Source organism: Apis florea, unplaced genomic scaffold (genome assembly GCF_048593485.1).
Source record: "Apis florea isolate Af1SG1 unplaced genomic scaffold, ASM4859348v1 contig_3517_pilon, whole genome shotgun sequence".
NCBI classification, from domain to species: Eukaryota; Metazoa; Arthropoda; class Insecta; order Hymenoptera; family Apidae; genus Apis; species Apis florea.
In genome coordinates this window covers 1,025,823-1,046,766 of record NW_028256778.1, presented here as the reverse complement: position 1 = coordinate 1,046,766, position 20,944 = coordinate 1,025,823, and the positions used below count along the sequence as shown (strand labels likewise).

General features: G+C 35.6%; 1 protein-coding gene across 18 annotated transcripts in view; it reads right to left on the bottom strand.

Moving 5' to 3' along the window:
* Positions 1–20,944, bottom strand: part of exd (PBX homeobox extradenticle) — a 59,048-nt gene that overhangs the window by 20,940 nt on the left and 17,164 nt on the right. For all 18 annotated transcript variants that reach the window (XR_015294009.1, XR_015294007.1, XR_015294008.1 and 15 more), the window contains exon 4: positions 7,777–8,033. Coding sequence is in view for 15 of the 18 variants with exons in the window: in XM_086913933.1 (XP_086770059.1) it covers positions 7,777–8,033 (257 nt within the window). In the remaining 3 variants the exon portion in view is untranslated. The remainder of the gene's footprint in view (positions 1–7,776; positions 8,034–20,944) is intronic.

Genomic DNA, 20,944 nt, shown 5'->3' with positions numbered 1-20,944 from the left:
GTAAAAAAGAGCGAAAATTGACAAAACTTGTTTCTTCGTGTTCGTTATAAAATCTTGAGAAAAATTAAAAACCGTTAAATATAACAAAGAACGAGAATGAATGAGACCGTACATGATTATAGGGAGAAATTTATAATGAGTAAGATATAGGTGAAAAAATAAATGAGTATCATGAAAAACGATCGAAAAGTAAAATGTGAAATTAGAAAGACAATTGAATAAAATATTAATATATTAAAATAAAATTATTGGTATTAAAATATGATTAGTGTTAAATGCAATAAAATAAATCAAATTTAATTCAAATTTTTCCCTGCTATTGTAAAAAAAAAACTAAAATTGACCAGATTTCGTTATATACGTTATAAAATTTTAAGAAAAATTAAAGATCGTTAAATATATAACACAAAACGACAAAAAAAGATAAAAATTAACAAGATTTCTTTATGTACGTTATAAAATTTTAAGAAAAATTAAAGATCGTTAAATATATAACGAAGAACGAGAATGAATGAGACCGTACATGATTATAAGAAGAAACCTATAATGAGTAAGAAATAGGTGAAAAAATATCATGGAAGACAAATGAAAAGTGTGTGTGAAATTAAAATTTATTATTATATTAAAATAAAATTATTAGTATTAAAATATGATTAGTGTTAAATGCAATAAAATATTTATTTAATTTATTTAATTCAAATTTTCTTTGCTATTGTAAAAAAGACAAATATTAACAAGATTTCGTTATGTACGTTATAAAATTTTAAGAAAAATTAAAGATCGTTAAATATATAACACAAAACGAGAATGTATGAAACTGTACATGATTATAAGAAGAAATCTATAATGAGTAAGATATAGGTGAAAAAGTATCATGGAAGACGAATGAAAAGTGTATGTGAAATTAGAAAAACGATAGAATATAATATTATTATATTAAAATAAAATTATTAATATTAAAATAAGATCAAGTGCAATAAAAAATATAAATTAAAATAAATATATATTTTTATATAAATTTATATGTATTTAATTCAAATTGTTCCCTACTTTTTTAAAAAAAATTGACAAGATTTATTTCTTTATTTACGTTACAAAATTAGGAAAAAATTAAAAATTAAAGATCGTTAAATATATAACAAAGAACGAAAATGAATGAAATCGTACATAATTATAGGAATATATAATAATGTATAATAAATAAAATATGGATAGAAAAGTGAAAGAATATCATGGAAGACGAAAAGTGCATGTATTAGAAAGACGATAATAAAAAAGAATATTATTATGTTAAAATAAAATTATTATTAGTATTAAAATAAGATTAGTGTTAAGTGCAATATATAAACATAGATTAAAATAAATATATAATTCATTTAATTTAAATATTTTTTTGCTATTGTAAAAAAAGACAAAAATTGACAAGACTTGTTTCTTTATGTTCGTTATAAAATCGTAAGAAAAATTGAAGACCGTTAAATATAGAACAAAGAACGAGAATGGATGAGACCGTACATGCTTATAGGGAGAAATTTATAATGAATAAGATATAGATGAAAAAGTTACGTGAGTGAGTCATGGAAAATGATCGGAAAGTGCGAGTATTTAAAAAACGGAAATAAAATAGAATATTATTATATTAAAATAAAATTATTATTAGTATTAAAATAATATTAGTGTTAATAAATATATAGTTTATTTAATTCGAATATTTCGTTGCTATTGTATTATATAAAATTTAAAAAAAAAAAATCGTTAAATATATAACAAAAAACGAAACCGTACATGATTATAGGAAGAAATGTATAATAAATAATATATTGGAAAGATGATATATATTCTAATATATAGAAAAAGCCTTGAAAGATGATCGAAAAATACGTGTTAAATTAGAAAGACGATAATAGATTAGAATATTATTATATTAAAATGAAATTATTATACTAAAATATGATTAATGTTAAATGCAATAAATAAATATAAATTAAAATAAATATATAGTTATTATATTTCATATATGATATATTATTATTATATATAATTAAATATTTAATTCAAATATTTCCTTACTATTGTAAAAAAAGATGAAAATTGACAAGACACATTGTTTCTTTATGTATATAATAAAATTTTAAGAAAAATTAAAGATCGTTAAATATATAACGAAGAACGAGAATGAACGAGACCATACATGATTATAAGAAGAAACCTATAATGAGTAAGAAATAGGTGAAAAAGTATCATGGAAGACAAATGAAAAGTGTGTATGAAATTAAAAAAACTATATAGAATACGATATTATTATATTAAAATAAAATTATTAGTATTAAAATATGATTAGTGTTAAATGCAATAAAATATTTATTTATTTAATTCAAATTTTCTTTGCTATTGTAAAAAAGACAAATATTAACAAGATTTCGTTATAAAATTTTAAGAAAAATTAAAGATCGTTAAATATATAACACAAAACGAGAATGTATGAAACTGTACATGATTATAAGAAGAAACCTATAATGAGTAAGATATAGGTGAAAAAGTATCATGGAAGACGAATGAAAAGTGTATGTGAAATTAGAAAAACGATAGAATATAATATTATTATATTAAAATAAAATTATTAATATTAAAATAAGATCAAGTGCAATAAAAAATATAAATTAAAATAAATATATATTTTTATATAAATTTATATGTATTTAATTCAAATTGTTTCCTACTTTTTTAAAAAAAATTGACAAGATTTATTTCTTCATTTACGTTACAAAATTAGGAAAAAATTAAAGATCGTTAAATATATAACAAAGAACGAAAATGAATGAAATCGTACATAATTATAGGAATGTATAGTAATGTATAATAAAGAAAATATGGATAGAAAAGTGAAAGAATATCATGGAAGACGAAAAGTGCATGTGTTAGAAAGACGATAATAAAAAAGAATATTATTATGTTAAAATAAAATTATTATTAGTATTAAAATAAGATTGTTAAGTGCAATATATAAACATAGATTAAAATAAATATATAATTCATTTAATTTAAATATTTTTTTGCTATTGTAAAAAAAGATGCAAACTGACAAGACACATTGTTTCTTTATGTATATAATAAAATTTTAAGAAAAATTAAAGATCGTTAAATATATAACGAAGAACGAGAATGAATGAGACCGTACATGATTATAGGGAGAAACCTATAATGAGTAAGATATAGGTGGAAAAGTGAGAGTGTCATAAAAGATGATGGAAATGTGCGTGTGAGGTTAGAAAGACGATATAAGAATATAATATTATGGTATGAGATTAGTGTTAATAAGTGCAAATAAATAAATATAGATTATAATAAATATATAGTTTATTTATTTTTGAAATATTTTTTTTTTGCTACTATAAAAAAAAACCAAAATTGTCAAAAATTGTTTGTTCTTATACGTTATAAAATCTTAAAGTGGATTACTTAAAATAGCAAAACCGACAAATACTTCGGTAACAATCGTTAATCTATCTTCGTGGAAAATGAGATTTCTCATGGTGGCTCTAATTTTGTTGCGGTTCACACTATTAATAAGTGCACACGTATTTCGAGGATATAGCACCACGAAGCTTTTGGCTCGCGAGTGTTATCGAAATTCCAACCTGCACGCTGCTAAATATACCTGGTCGCGGTTACGTCTGCCGCGGTTGTTCTGCGGTTACCACAATATACGACAGTTCCCTTTCTTATATAATCGAATTTACCGTTTGCGGAAATTTTCATGAACGTATTGCTTGTGATCATTATTATGCCAAATTATGATGATCATGTGAGACAAGACCGGTTGAATCTCGCAAAAAGCGGAAGAGGATATTGTCAATATTGGCCTATAGAATAGAAGTAATTGAGAGGTTATGCAAAAGAAAGATGCTGTAGTGATTTCATGTGATTTTGTTATGAAATCGACTTTATACTAAAAAAAAAAGTTTAATTTTAATTTCCTTTAAACATATTTCTCCTTAATAGATATATTAATAATAATTTTTTTCATTTTCATTAAAATTGAGAATTATGAACATAATGTATATGATTTCAAAGTAATAGCATTATTAAAGATTTTACGATTTGAACAATTTCAATCAATTTCAAAAAATAAATTTCTAAAAATTGTATAAAATCACTGATTTTATTGATTTCGCATTAACTTTATTTTCGAAGATGTTTTGAAATGAATAGTCTCTCGAAAGAAATGTTTTGATTCCTTCAAACTTACGAAGAAATGATGATTAAAAGACGAGCAGGCACATCAAAGCAGAGAAAAAGTTGAAATCTGTATCCATTAAAAAGCGTACAGAATAAAGGAGTGTATGCACCAGTAAGATTCATGCCAGACGATGTTTGTTGGCCGTGATCACGCGATCTCGTAAAACTCGATGCGGTTCTATTCTCGTACTTGTCACGCTATTTTGCATAGTCAGGCAGACGTTCACCCTAATGCAGTGACTCCGGCCACCCCGTGGAGTTTGAATAGTAAATTTCGGTTATGATAAAACTTTTGGCCACGACGATATCAACCGTAATAACGTTACTTTTAAGCGCGGCAATATATTTCCAGCCAAAACTCGAAACACTGTATTATCCAGCCTCGCCAAACTGTGCAACCATGGTCTATTCGAAACACCAATCTCGATTGTATGCATACAATAGTTGTTCGTTTAAATAACAATCACGAGCGGTGTATGAATAGAGTCATGATAAAAAAAAAAAAAAAAAAGAGAGAAAAAAAGAAAAAAAAAAGAAACAAAAATGGATTTTATTTCGCTCGGTGAATCTCGCTCCGACGTTATCTCGAAAAACGAAATGAATTTAATCTGGGATAAAGGGATAAAAGATCAGCCGTGTCGTTGAACGTTAAAAGAAAAACCGGAGAATGAAAAGTAAAACGAAATCACCGACTCGATACTCTGCTCTGTTCGACTCTTAGATGAAGGGAGAGAAAGAGGAAAAAAGGGAACGGGGTTAAAACTTGTTAATGGCCAGGCTTATCGATAGAGCGTCAACTACCCCTGGTAACTGCAGTTTCACCAACGTGAAATGCACGCGAATGCATACCTCTCGACACACGTACCATATTGTTGCGTCTACAAAGAATTTCCACACGCATCCATATACACGTCGGTGGACCTCAAAGCAAGGGTGTGCGTATTTACTGCGGGGAAACATCAAGACCGCTGACATACGGTGAAATATAGGGTTGAAACGGGTGTGGCAATTAAAGCACGCTCTCTCTCTCTCTCTCTCTCTCTCCCCCTTTCCAATGACCGCTCTGCTTATTCTATCTCTCTCTTTCTCTTTCTCTTTTTCGCTGAACTAACGTGTGCGAGCGATTCGGTATTTATGTATAGCGAATACACGAGGTTATACGAGTGACGGGCCCACGGTTATTTGGAAAGTATGCGAAAGGAAGGGAAAACATGAGAGGCGTTAAAAAGAATTATATGGTTTTATCGTTGATAAGTGTGTTGGTGGTGGGAGGGGGGATCATGCGCGTTACACAAGCCATCGATGCTTTTCGTTTTAATCGCGCGCGCATATTAATGAAGAAGGAATTGAATATGCGCGTGGTAAATAACGTTGTATTTTTTACGATTGGAACTGGAAATGCAAAACAACCCGAGTGAAAAATCTATAAACATTAGCGATTTGGACCAAGTTGTAAATAAAGTCGAAATAATTTTATCAGATTCGAATTTGAAGAAGAAAGATTCGAATTATTCTACAAATTTGGAAGTATAGATATATCTTTCAAGTCAGAATCGAAATCATTGGTAAAATAGCTTCAAAATTTTAATATCTATCTTTTATTGAAGTTTCCTTTTCGCTTGAAATCAATTTTTGAAATTGATTCTTACATGTTATATAATTTGTATGCGTAGAATCTAATTGAGAAAGATGTCAAATATGTAACAATTTTAGTTTATTTTAATTTGTTTATATTATTATTTCATTTTATTTGGTTTAAAACTTTCTAATATTGCATTTTTTACGAATACTATATTATCTGACGAAAGATTTGCTTTCTTCTTATATTTCTTCACTTATGAAAATATATATATACACACGTTTTGGGCTCATTAATCATACATGACTATACATTTCTCTTACAAAATGAGCAATCGACAAAAGTTATTGAAATGAATATCGGTATTTTCAGGAATTTTCGAATATTTAATAAATACATACAAATCGAAAAGAATCGAGCATCAAGATCATTATATTATGTTTACTAATATCAAACGTATCAAATATATATCAGAAAACATTACAAATTCAAAATAATAACAGATTTCGAATATATCGATTTCTTATAAAGATTCGAAACGATTGAATAACAAGAGTTCCAATTCCGTTTAATACCCGTAAAATTACGTATCGCTCATTTGAAACAATAATAATAAAATAAAAGTTACGATTTTAAGGAAAAATATCCCCATAAGAACCTCAAACTTTAACTTAAAAAATAATAAAGAAAATATTGTTCATTAATAATTAATAAGTAAAATAAAATACATATTAGACTTAAACTTTCTATTCTTCGAATTGCAACAATGATTTTAATAATCTCCAAAGAGATACTTGAGAAGAAATCAGAGTGTTAACAAGTTGTAACCAGATAGAAGTAGATAGTATCGGTAGATGGAAAATATTACTTGCTTTATAAAAAAAAAAAAAAATATATATATATATAACACGTAGGTAGTTGTAAAGTTTTACAATTTCGTTGAATTTCGACCGCGAAACACACAATAGCCCATAGGGAATTTGCTGGCATTAAAGAGATCCGCGATACAACTCTCTGGTTGGCCGACACGCGAGATTTTACTTAGCGCGAGTGAGTCGGTTCATTAGCACGCAAATCGTCGAACAGAGACGAGTCTGGTTCCCCGCCACTACCCTTAACTGGCCCCTTATCGCGTTGCTCTAGGGGTAGGGAAAAAAAATTCCGCGCAAAAACTGCACATCGACCCCTTCGATTCGATCACCATCGGGTCATTCGGAAACATTTTACTTTCCCCCCTCCCCCCTTTTTTTGTACGAATTTAATCGAATTTAAGCGAACCACTGCGAAATATCCATCTTCTTTGTTTTCTTAGGATGAATAAATTGTGCCAAAGTTTGTTGCACGAGCATTTTAATTTTGAAGTTTCACACTTTAGAATTTTTAATTAATATCGTAATATATCTTGGGGGGGGGGGGGGGAAAAAACTATTCGACTAGATGGAATGCTTTAATTAAAGATCGTGCGGTTATTGATAAAAGTTGAAAGAATCGTTTGTGAATTTCGTTATATTTTTTTTTCCCTCTGAGATAAATTAATTAAAAATAATATAGAAAGAAGTGATTATGTTTCAAATTACACGCAAAGATAAAAAAAAAAGTATATAAAGAAATTTTCAGACTTATTAACACTGTTAGTTAAGTTTGTCTTCTAATTTCTCTCGATAAATTGCAATTTCATAAAAAAACAAACTAAATAGAATATTCTATTCTTAATGAATCGCATATATGCCCAGGAGAAAGGATGTAAATCTTAGCAAAAAAAAAAAAAAAAACATTAATCGAAGAATGAAGAATCATACCAAATATAAAATATTTAATATTTATACATATCATCAAGAATGAATCTTCAATGTATTTATATTCTATTCTCTCCTGTTCGTGTTATTTAATAAATTAATAGCAATGTCATAAATTTGATAGGAAAGAAAGAGAAATATAATAGATAGATTTACACAAACCTGTTCGTATTTCTCCAACTCCTGATGATAAATCTGTCTAATTTGGGCAAGTTTGGCTCTGTAGTCCGAATGCTCGATAGCGTTGTCAGGTTGTCCAGGTGGTCCTCCAGCAGCGGCTGCAGCCGCTGCAGAGGCCGCCGCTCCAGCACCGCCACCCTTTTCCGGTCCAGCAACACCCTCTGCGATCAACATATTGTCCAACCTCATTAATTGGGGATCCGGTGGTTCCTCTTCCTGAGTATTTCTTAAAGACAGCACTGTAACAACAAAAGATAGGAAAAATGTTAATTCGACGTAACGAACGATTAACCATTACATGATTACAATAATTTGTAAATAATTATTTATTTATCAATGGTTTGATATGATAAAAGTTAAGAGAATACGAGGATTGAGGAAATAAAAATAAATTCAAAAAACTACTTAAGATTATATAAATTAGAAGAAAGCAATATAACTATTATCTCAACAATATTAAATTTTTCATTACATACAAATTGCCATAAATTATAAATATAACAAAACCTTCCTTCCTAAAGGAATAAGAAAATGTAAAAAAAAAAAAAATTGAAGAAAAAGTATTATTATTCTCATTATTTTATAAAACACAACACTGCTAAATTATAAATATAATTGAAAAAAAAGTATTATTATTCTCATTATTTTATAAAATACAATTGCTTAAACAAAGGTTCGGAAATCGAGACGAGAGAAGAGCTCGATGACAATTCTACAATAAAAGAATCAATTTTACTTCGACTATGCCCGCCCGTCATCTTCATCCAACTCCATCGATCCCCTCGCTCCTTTTTGTCTTAAGGGCCGATGCACGCAGTGCTTTGGGAACGGGGTGGTTTCTCCACCGGTTGCGACACCGGTTTTATTGTACTTTTACGGCGCATGATGGAGCTGGACGACCCATAAAACCGCGGAGAGCGGAGGGGGGGACCACTTTCTCTTTTCACTCCTGTTCCTCGTGTCACAAGCTCTTCCAGGAAGATGCATCTTTCGACAGTTTTCACCGCCCCTCCTTGATACATAAACCAACACGTGCACGCACGAGTAAGCAGGGGGATGAACGACAGGCCGGGAAACTGCCGCGAGATATACACTTCCTCCCCACGGAACCGATTATTCTTCTCGCGATTTTAAATAGTGACGAGTGTGTTGTTGTTGTTTGTCGAGCGGGAAAGTTGGCCGTTGAACAATGAGCGAGGCTTAAAAGTAACCGTTTCAAAGGAAGACTGAAAAGGGTTGTGTCGGAAAATGGTGAATAGATACAATTGTCGATGGAGTAAAAAATGGTGGAAAGGAAAGGAATAAAAGAATAGAAAAGTAAAGCGTCGCTTTTAAATTCTGAATTCGAGGAATTCTTTCGTATTATTTATCGGATAATTATTATGCAATTGTATATCTTTTCACTTCTTGAAGTAACAAAGATCAATCCAGAGTTTGAAGAGAAATTGATAAACTATATTTTACATGTACACATTTAGTGCATGTTATTTAAATTTTAACTTAAATAGTATCCACGATAGAGAAAGGGTTAAGGAGCACAGGTTCGTCGAATGAAAACAATTTGCACACGTTTTATTATAAATTATTTCGTCCAAAATTCGAGATTTACCTCGAAGCTTTTCCAAATGTACAACGTGTGCCCAAACGTATATCCCTCGGCTGAGATTTGAGGATTGAATTAATCACATTTGCGGTTATTTGAGCCGTAATTTAAATTCGTTAGAACTTTTTTTCCCTCTGTCTCTCCGGGCACCGCGTTTCCTCGGGAAAGAAAAAAAAGTCTCCAGAGACGAAAGAGAGGCGAAGAAGGGTGTGAAAGTTGCCCGGGATTCGTGGGACCGTGAAACGAATGCGCGGAACTAATGCATTTATACGAAGTGTAACAATTAGGGGTGCAGTCTCGGCAAAAGGGGTTGAAGTTTCAAATTCCTCCAGGGAGCCGAGTGAAAGGGTGAAGACACAAAGTCGATCACTGGGGAACCGTTTTCTTTGAGAAAGATGTTACGGTCTGCCTTCCTGTTCGTTAATGAATCTCTCCTCCATCGTTTTGAAGGAATCGTTTTCAGAAACTTTTCGCACGCCTCTTAAGCCTCTTGCAAGATTTAAGGTCTCTCGCGTCAATGCGAGGTTGTTGTAAAAATGTGTAAAAAAAATATATCTTGTTAAAAAGAAGAAGAAATTTTATGCTAACAACAATTCAGCTTCTCAAGTTCTCAAACGAGAATCGATACGTCTGATGATTGTTCACAAAGTCGAATCTAATATTGTTACGTTACAATTATCAATCAAGTTTTACCTTGATCTTTACATCAATCTTTCTCAAGTTCAAATGAAGTAAGAACGCAAGCTAATAAAGATATCTAATTATATTAATCATATTAATAATTGTATGTTATTCCAGATCAAATGATTTTGTCAGCCTGCCTGTTTATATATATTAAATACAATTACATCTTGATTCAAATTCGAATTTATTCCTTCGCGAATGTTTGGAGATATTTTTATTGGATATTTTTTAACCCTTCTGATAAGATTGGTTTACACCAGCCTTCTTCTTCACCAAACACTTGGCGAGATAGATACGAAAAAGTATTTCCATTCGATGCGAAATAACGTAAGATGTTGCAAACGAGTAGTTTTCAAGAACGACTTGAGGGAAGGTTAACAACAGTCGAGAGGATATCGTTAAAACTTCGTTGCAACCAACTTTTCACGCTACTGTGGGTAATTAAAAATGAAAAACCTTCGGCCAGTATCGTTGGAAGCAACGAAATAAAACGTACGTTTATGGCGACGTTCGTAAGGAAGAAGTTGTTCCATTGAAAGTTAAAAGATCTCGAGCCATCGACGTTATCTTTCGTTTATTCGATGGAAGAAGAAGACTTTTTGCCAGTAAGAGTAGATAGACAAATCTATCTGGAGGAAAGGAAGATGCAACGCGAGACTCAATTATCGTAGTTCAAAATTAGATTATTTTTTTGATGAAAAGTAGATAAATTTGAATCTAATGATATGATAATTATATTTTGCATTTTAAAACACCAATTTTTAAATTATTGTCCAAGGATTGTTGTCTCAAATAATTTTTTGAATCTAAATTCTTCTTTCTTTTTCTTCTCAATAAAAATGTAATGAAAATCTCGCGAAGCTTCTCGATTAATTTTCCACTACAATCGATACAAGAATAATTTCTTCAAGAAAATTCATAAAGATTAATATCTAAATTAAAAAAAAATATTTTAGAGATTTTGGATAAGTAGATGCAATTAATATTGGATCCGTGATGAAATGAAAAGAACTATGTATAAAAATCTTCGAGACACTCGAGTTGGGCACGATCCAAAAAATTAAGAAACAAGTTGAACGGATTTGAATTTTAAAATAGATTACGAAATTGTCTTTTCCAAGTATCTTTATCTCTTTCACGATTGAAATTTCGCTTCTCTCCATCGATACTTGATCGAGCCCAACTATTCGTTTTTCTTCTTTGTTCAAAAATTAACATACGGCCGTTGTCTAATGAACACAAATGCATTGTCATGCAAAAAAAAAAAAAAAAAAAAAAAGGGAAATACATTCCTGGTTGTCGATTATATTTTCGTGACGAACGACAAGTAATAAGACTAGCTATTATTGCTTCAACCTGTTACGACTTATCTAATATTACGTTCCCCGTTTATGAATAATTCTAAATAAAAAAAAAAAGAACAAATGCACGTGCAATCAGCATAACGTAACAACGTTTCCCATTTATCTATAAATTATTGAATAAATGTGTACGAAGCCTAATATCTATAAACCAATTGGCCAATTTTCAACAAAACACTTTTCGTCCCGAACGAAATTTAATTGCAATTTTTTTCTCAAATTTATCTCACAATATTCACAACATCAATTTTAATCGCTTGCACGCGAAGAATTAGAATTAGAATTTAAAGAAAAGAAAAAGAAGAAAAATAATATTTGGCGGTTGAATGCAAATACAATTTAACGATCGATCAAGAAACGCATTAAAAAAAAAAAAAAAAAAAAGAAATTCGAACTTTCCACAAACACAATTCGAGTGGAGCGGGCGAAATTAACCGCTCGGCCGAAAATTATTTTCGGGTATCGAGCGGGAAGAAAGTAATCGGGGGTGGCTTACGGGCAATAATCTGGCTATTAAGGGGGGGAGGGTACCACCGACGACGCAAAGACTGCCAACCTCCTGCGGGGGTCCTTACAAGCGCGTAAACTCAGTTTTACTAGCAGTTAACATTTTACGACTGAGACACGGTCTTCTGCCTTTTCGCCTCCCCCTCTCTTCCTTCCCTATATCACCCCCTCTCCAGACGCAAGGATTCGTCACGCGGCGTCCGTCGAAACGCAACAGTGGGCCGCATACGAAACGTGGCGCGCTCGTCGTTTTCGAGGGTCGTTAGCGGGCGAACTGCATTAATATGACACCCCGTTGAAGATCGGGCTAATTGCCCGGCTAATTCACGTCCTGTTATATAACGACGAAGTTCGGCCCGTTTAGAAAATCGTCCAAGGATTTTTCACCGACATTTCATGTATACCCGTTCCTACCATGAGCGGTCAAGAAAACATTTGTATCTTATAATATAGAAAGAGATTTTACCTAATTGGATATTAAGCAAAATATTTTTCTTGTGCTACAATAATGTGTGATCGGTTATATCCACGCCGAATTTTGTGCAAAGTCATACGGCGATAACTTTGTATACAAGAGACTCTAAAGGAAATTTCAAAAACGGTCATTTAGTGTTCGTAAAGCACGCGTAATCGATCTCCTGTCTAACCAAAACAGATCATCCTCCTCGAAATATAAAGCTGCAAAGATATACTATAAGATATATTTCCATAACAATCTTAACCGCGCAATAGCTTCGAGAGATAAATCTCCAGAGAAAAAAGAAAACGTATCCGGTCGCTCGCGATAAATCGGATGGAGATGGACGAGGAGGCGAGATTCGGGGTCCTAAAATATGCAAGATATTCCCGCGTGTAGGAGAGGGTGAAAAGAGAAAATCGAAAATCCCTCGTCGAAACAACCCTTGGGATAATTTAGATCCGTGGAGGCAACACGGGGAGCAGCAGGCAGGGCGGCGGAACGCCGCCGCCGCTGCTGTGTGTATTGATCTAAACGGGAACCCGTGAAAGCAATTAAGATAAGGCATGGTAACAAAGGGTTGTCGGCTGCTACCCGCTTTTCACCGTAGGAAAACAGAGGAAAAGAGGGGAGGGAAAATAGAAAGAGGAAGGTCGGAGAAGAAAGGGAATCGGCGGAGGGTTAAAAAGCATCCCCTGAGCGGGGGCGTATCGAGTTAAATCCCACCTGATACCACGCGAACGAAACGGAAATTTTATTCGGGAGCGTTAAATAATTCTTCGCGTTGGCTGTGATCGTTGAGCGATGGGTTCGAACGAATCTCGTTTGAATTTGTTTTCGATTAATAGAATTGCTTTTTTCGAAATTATTCGTGTATTTATATTCTTATTATTCTATCAGAAATCGAAGATACGTATCTGTTAATATGTCGTAGCAACAACAAGTAAATTAATTCAATCAATGTTGACGAAAAAAAGACTCGAGTTGTTCTGGCTCTCGAAGAATAATCGTCTCGCGGATAATTTAAATGAACGATTTATAATATTAGTTTATTCGTACTGTAAGAACTTTAACGATCGCTATATTTCATGCCTTGCTACTATATAAATCAAATCACCGATGCGTTAAGAGACGAAGGAGGAGACAGATTTTCCACCATTGATTTCGCGTTTCATGATTTCAATTATTTCTTGATTTTTTTTTTTTTAGGAAAAAGATTGGGATCTTTGCCGCCGACGAACGCACCTAACTCACGCGATAGAAAATCCGATAAACCGTAATGAACAATCGCGAGGTGATGCATGGATGCATAAAATCGTAAAATCGTGTAAGATAAAATAAAACCGACAAATGTACAAAAGCAAATAAATAAAAAAAAAAAAAAATAGATTTGTTCGCGAATTGCGTTTGCATCGAGTCGTTCGTGAAATGGAAAGGGGAAAAAAAAAAAAAAAAAATAGGAAGCAATCGCAATTAACCGACGTTAATTTATGTCGTGATAAAATACATTAACCGAAATTGCAAATTTTACCTTTGCAAACATTGAAGTAATTGTAATTAATAAGGGATGGGCGGTGGTGTGAGTATAATCGGAGCTTGAATAATGGCCCTATCGATTCTATCAGGGCTGGTAACGTGACACAGGAAGCGGCGTTTATTTGAAACGTGAATTCTATGCTAGAAAATGTATGCGAACGCGGTTAAATGTAAAGCCAATTCGTTTCGTCGGTTTTACGTATTTTGCGTTTGCCACCAATGATATGCATCTAGCATCGTCGTGTGATATTCATTTTCACGTAAACCCGTTAAAATAAGCTTCGAAAAGTTATATTCGAAAGAAAGAGAAGAAATCGATTAAGTAAAAAAGAATAAATCTCTCTTTACTTTTTTTTTAAATTCGATGCCTTATTTTCACACCTTTAAAATTAGAAATAATTTCGCCCACGATTTACACAGAACGTTATTCTTTTCTTCTTTATTTCACGGGCATAGAATCACCTATAGATTCGTCATCGATTTCGAGCACAAAAATATACTTCTTTCCGCGTGGAAAGAGAGATCGATTCCCAAAATCCGCTCGATTTCTCCTTCTTTTTTTCTTCCTTAATACGCAACACGGGGGAAGGGGAAAAGAGGAAAGAAAGAAAGGTAGAAGGGCGGGACAGAATAGCTGCTCTTTTAATTCTGGAGGGTGAATCCTGGCGGCGCGAAGGGGAACAAGGTGGAGAGAAGAGCGTTACCCGGGGGATCTGATATCGACACCGAGCCGTAAGAATATCCGGCCCTCCTCTGATTTACGAAAGAAATCGAGCCAGGAGAGGTATTCTGCGTTGTTGATATCGTGTTTCGCTTCGTTACGGGCGCTAGTTCTGCTCGAGTGCCTTTCAGAAAGGTAGCATCGTCGCGTGTCAGGCATTATCGTATTGTCAGATCCTGAGAAAGACGATCGTTGCCTCCCTCAGTCCTTGAGCCATTTCCTTTTCGTTTCCAATCCGTGGGATTCCCTCTCTTTTTTTTTTTTTTTTATTTTCATTTTTTCAACGTGCAGTAAGAATAAGGGAATCGAGGAAGGGAATCAAGTGGACGATAAATGTTATAATTCTATAAATTAATTAACAGTAACAAGTTAAAAGGTTTGCATATAAAACATTCACTCGTAAAACAACGTATTATCGATTCGAAGGAAAATACATTCTTCCAACGCGATATTTTACTTGCTTATCGACACTCCCTCGACATTTCCTCTCTCTCTCTCTCTAAAAGCACGCGCCTATTTTCCGCGCTAAACTCTCGCAGAAACAAAAATGCAACGCCGATTCGAGCGAGGCGACGAAACCGGTTTTTAAAAATTGCACGCGCAACGCGTGTGATACGCGATCTCCGATTGTCCACGGATCGTAATTCACAGAAACGGAGAGAGAGAGAGAGAGAGAGGGAGAGAGAGAACGAAACACGACGATATCGAGTTTCCAAGCGTGAAAAAAAAAAAGAAAGAAAGAAAGAAAGAAAGAACAGCGAGCGAAAAGTTGATCTGGCCGAATTTCCTTTTCCTCGAATAATAATAATAACGGATGCGAGGACAGGGTGCGCGCCGCGCTTCCGGTTCCCTCCCAGACAACTTTCCTACGATTTCTTTCTTCGCGCTTTGCCAATTTCGTGCTTCCTGCCCGCCGAAAAAGAATCGCGCTTCCAGCCATCTCTCGCGGCCATGTTTCCTCCCCCCTTTCCTCGCTCGACCGACCATATCGCGTTGTTCCACCACTCGTTTCTCCCCCCCTTTTCTTTCTTTCTTTCTTTTTTTTTTTTTTTTTTATTATTATTCTTCTCTTTCCTTCCACTTCCTCCTCGCCCGCGGCTTTTCCACCATCGGCCGTAAATCAAAACTCGAGGAGAAAACGCGGCCAAATACGGCACGTGTACCGGGTGTCCCGAACGACCGACCATCCCCTCGCAGCATGCTGCCAGTCGAGTGACATTGGCGAGAAATATGTATCTTTCTTTTTTTTTTCCAAGGCGCGAAGAAGGGAAAGCATATACCTTTCCTCGATTTGTGTCGAGTGGAATTGGAACGATTTTATAATTTTGCGCTATCATTGAGAATCGTTGAAGAGGATTATCCACTTCATCCAAAAGAAGGTGGGTAAACTAAGCCTGGAACAGTTATGAACCCTGTTCGCCCTGTTTGTTACGTTATGTATCTTCTGTAAAATCAGGAGGAACATCACGGCCGAGGAAGGACAACGGGCAAGAAGGAACGGGCCGCAAGCAAGAAACATCCCCCTCGAAAGAAAGGAGGGAGGGTCGTGTTGTAGGGTCGAATAAAATTTTACGGCCGCGAAATCGTCCAATAATTGTTACGGCTCGCTTTGATCGCGTAAAACACGTCGTAAATGTCGAAAGGGACGGCCCCCTGGCCGGCAGGAATTACTCTTAACCCCCTTACGGAGCATTATGCCGCATTACTGGCGATGCTGCGTTTGCACGTCGCCACGCTCTATACATCCTTTCGAAAATCTTATCCTTCGGGCTGATGCTCCAATCCACATCCCATAAAACGGGGGGAAAGGGTGGGTTTCGTTAATTTTAACCACGTCGAGAGGGGAGGATCATCCTGCGGAAACGTGGCTTCGTTTCTTACGTTTCTCGATTTCAATCAAGGAACTTGTGTCACGCGTTTGATTAATGATTAAGGATAACCAGGATGGTTATTTACGATATAAATAAAAATAACTTTTGATCTTTGGGAATCGCGATGGAACGGACATTTTCACAAAGATATTATTGCAAAACTTGTTGGCTTTTCTCTCGAATTCGTTTTTTACCCGCGGTACATAAAAGTTTTATCGTTTCGTCTCGTGAAATAAGCGAGTTGATCGAGGAAAAATAACAGAAGGAATAAAGTTTCTCAATTTGTATACAATCTGACACCATCTTCGTGATGAGAAATCGCACGTACTTTACGTGAATAATTTCTAAAACTAATCGAAGCAATAATTCGTCCATCCTCGCGAGAGTCTTATCAAGTCTCAAAAAATCGAACATTTTTTCTTTCCTAGAGAAAGAGAAAGAGAAAAAGAGAATTAGAAGCAATCTCCTCTCTCTTAAAAAAAAAAAAAAAAAAAAAAAGAAACAACTGTTAATATATTCAAGCAAAATGATTACATCGCGCAGAAATATCTCGGACCAAGACTCGAGAGCTTACGTGGCCTCCTCCACCTCTTCTTCCCTCTCTTATTTTCAAGACACGACCCTCTCTCTCTCTCTCTCTCTCTCTTGTCTCACCAACGTCTCCGTTGCACACCGTGAGCAGCGCACAGTCGGGCGAGATCTTTTAATGAAACGCGGATGTTAGAATGGCAGGAATGCTGCAAAATGGTCTAGGCGTGCTATGTACTCTACGTGGAAACGTACACACAAGCGCATCGCGTGATCCGGCTGAGCGCGCTCGAGCACACAGAGGAACGCGTTTCACACACGCGAGCGAGAGAGAGAGAGAGAGAGAGAGAGTGGAAAAGCATCCACGCGGAGAGATGTGTAGAGGAGGGGGGAGCGTAGATGGCGGCGTCTCGAGGCAAATTAAGCCCCTCGACTCCGCTTCGGCTTCGTTATTGAAGTGGCATTCCTGCTTGGGAAACCCTCGACGACTTGTCTCTTATGTGTATGTACGTGTGCGGGCGCGAGACAACGATAACTAGACTTTTTAATAGCTTAATAACGACCGAGGATATCCGCGATCGGGGAAGGCGGCCGAAATTTACTCCCCGCACTCCTCTCGATGGACGTGGCAAGTGATCGTTCCGGTGTGTATGCTTCGCTATATATACCCTGTGTATCGATCGAAAGTTTGGAATGTGGAGTAGGAGAGTTTAGGAGGATGAATGGATCGATGGATCTTTCGTCAGAGTTTGAGAAAGGAGGGAAATTTTTCTCGATCCGTGGAAAATTTAATCGAGAAAGTGGTATTGTTGTTGGATCTCGAGACTGGGCAATTTTTAGCAGAGTGAGATTCTTAATAACGTTGATTGCAATTTTAAAAATGAAGATTTGGAATAATTACAGTCGTTCGTTTCGTTGTTGCAACACTTTTCCGGGTTTAATTCGATTCCAGGATTAAGAGGGATTCGCATTGCGTCTCTAATGCCGTGAGAAGGGAGATGATGCTTGAAGTTCGCACTTTATTAAACGATAAAGTGGATTTCAATCGGGTGAAGCCAAAGAACGAAGTTGAAGAAAGTTGAAAGAATGATAAAAGGAATCTGAAAAAATTATTAACGTTATTGTGATGAAATTTATATACCTGATTGAACTATTTACACGTCAGTCTCGCCAAAAACTTGTTATAAAGATATTCTTGAGAGATATCCTTTAAAATTTACAATACTCGATTAACGAACGTTTCGTTCGATGATCCGTTTAAATTATCCCCGCGACAAAAGGTTTCTCGTTACGATACAAGATTAGCTTGCATTAACGCGGTTATAACGAACGGCAGAGGAACGAAGCTAGCGCCGGTTCATTACCCAGAACAGGAAGGATAAAATAAGAATACAGTGTGTATAAACGTAGTTTAGAAAGGAGGAGACAGGGATAAATACGCGAAGGGGGCGAGAGAGAGAAGGGGTATTAAGGAAACGTTGCGAGATTAAAGGAAAATGGGGGGTTGGAAAAGAAGAGAGAGAGAGAGAGAGAAAGAGAGAGAAGCGATAGCGGATCGAGAAAGAAATTCTTATTGCCTGGCAAGTCCGGCTTTTCCGCAATATACAGCACAGGTGTACCGAATGTGTACACCCCATACCACCCTCGTACACCCACTCTCTCGCCCGTAAGGGTAGAAACAGCTCCGTGCACGCATGGTCAGGACCGTATCCTGTCTAGTGAAACCCATTACTCTTTGCTCTTGTTTCGTTTCTCTCCGACCATAATATCTATCCCTTTCTTTTTTCCCTTTTTTAATGCGATACACTGGACGTATCGTTTATAAGAAGAAAAAAAAAAAGGAGAAGAAGAAAAGGTAGAAGTTATCGTGTCCCCCGCTCTCGCTTATTATAATCGTTTCCCTTTTCTCGAGGGATGGTTGGAAAAGTTGTGTGAACGTTTCTATATATTACCTTCGCGAATATATTCTTATCGGTATACAGGCAGACAAACGAGGAACGGGGGCTTTTAAGCGGGTAAAATTATTGCCACCGACGGTTAATCGCGACGAGAGAACGAGAAACGTGTTGTTACCAATGGAACGGATACACGGTGGTAAGTGGAACGCCGGTTTAAAAATAGAGGTCGATTTATACTTAAACCTATTGTAAAATTCAACAGGAATGATAATCGATCGAACGAAGTTGACAAGGGGCGGCCGTGTACACCGTGTGCACGGCGTATGGAGTCGAAGTCCATACCAACCTCGTGGTCTATAATACCTAATGACTTTATAACCTGGTTTATTTCAACAACGAAGGCGAGCATCCGCGTGAAACCGGTAAACCGGTATATACATATATATATATATATTCGCAGCAGACACCGTTCCCCGACCGGTGTGCGTAAATCATTCGGTCTCTCCTTGCAACCTGACTTGGGGAAACTGAACAGGAGGGGAGGAGAGAGTTTACAACAACTTCGACCAAAGAGTCACAGGGAGCTTAATCTCGTTCCAACGATCTTGAAATAGCAAACGAGGGAATAAACTTGCGATAAGAATCGAGGACGTTTAAATAGATTTTGAATCGCTGCGAAACGCCGGCCATTCTCTCTTCAAAGGAATTCCTTCCGAAAGAAGAGGGGAGAAAAGAAAAGCAACGGATGGAAAATATTTATACCCTCGACCTTTCCCTCCTCCCCCCTCCCAGGAAAGGAACAAATATTCAAAGGTTAATTCCATCGTATAAACGTCGACCGATCGAGGTAGTTACTCTCCTTCTACTACTACCCTCGTAGTCTCGTCTCACCACCTCCTCGAATCGTTCGCGGGTGTCCCATGAATTTCGCGTTAAAATCTGCTCGTGCAAATGTATATATTTGTTATTTTCCTTGGGCAGAAAAATCCTGCTGAGCTGCGGAGTATTTTCTTCGAGAAAGAGAGAGAGAGAGAGAGAGGAAACCTCTCTCCTCTTTCTCGTTCCTTTTTCAAAGAGTGGGAGGCGAGCAGAGCACATCGAGCAGAAGGAACGAGGGGGTGAGGAGAGAGAGAGAGAGAGAGAGAGAGGGCTAGCTGGCTGGCTAAGCGAGAGGAGGAAGGGAGGAGACAGGGGTAGACCGACGTTCCTGGGGGTGGAGGCGCAGGAGGCAACGTGGCGTATTGATCGAGTGGCTCTCGCGTCGACTACCACACCGGTGGCTTTCGAGCCACCCGGTATAGGTGAGCGTCTGCGTTCGTGTTCCTAGGCGAAGATTCGTGCGTGTGTTGTAAACGTCGTTCAAATGCATGCTCTTACTGTCGGGGACTATTGTTTATGTATCCACCGTGGTCACAGGGTGATTCAAAAATTAGATCTCATCGAATTTAGATAAGTAGACGGTACGGCTTTGTATTCAGAAGGGGACGAAAGCGTTCGAATTATACGAACGCGAGATAAAATACGAATCCGAAATACATTACTGTTTGAAAATATTAGATAAATATATATTGGATATTGGAAAAATATAAAATTTCGTCAGATTTTGCTAATGGTCATTTTTTCCATAGGGGGTGAAAAAAGCGCTCGATTTATACGAACGCGAGATAAAATACGAATCCGAAATACATTACTGCTTGAAAATATTGGATAAATATATATTGGATATTAAAAAAATATAAAATTTCGTCAGATTTCGCTAATAGTAATTTTTTCCATAGGGGGTGAAAAAAGCGTTCGATTTATACGAACGCGAAACAAAATACGAATGCGAAATACATTATTGCTTAAAAATATTAGATAAATATATATTAGATATTGGAAAAGTATAAAATTTCTTTAGATTTTGTTAGTAGCTATTTTTTCATAGAGGGTAAAGAATTTTCGAATTATACGAGTGCGAAATATATTAACGCTCAAAACTGAA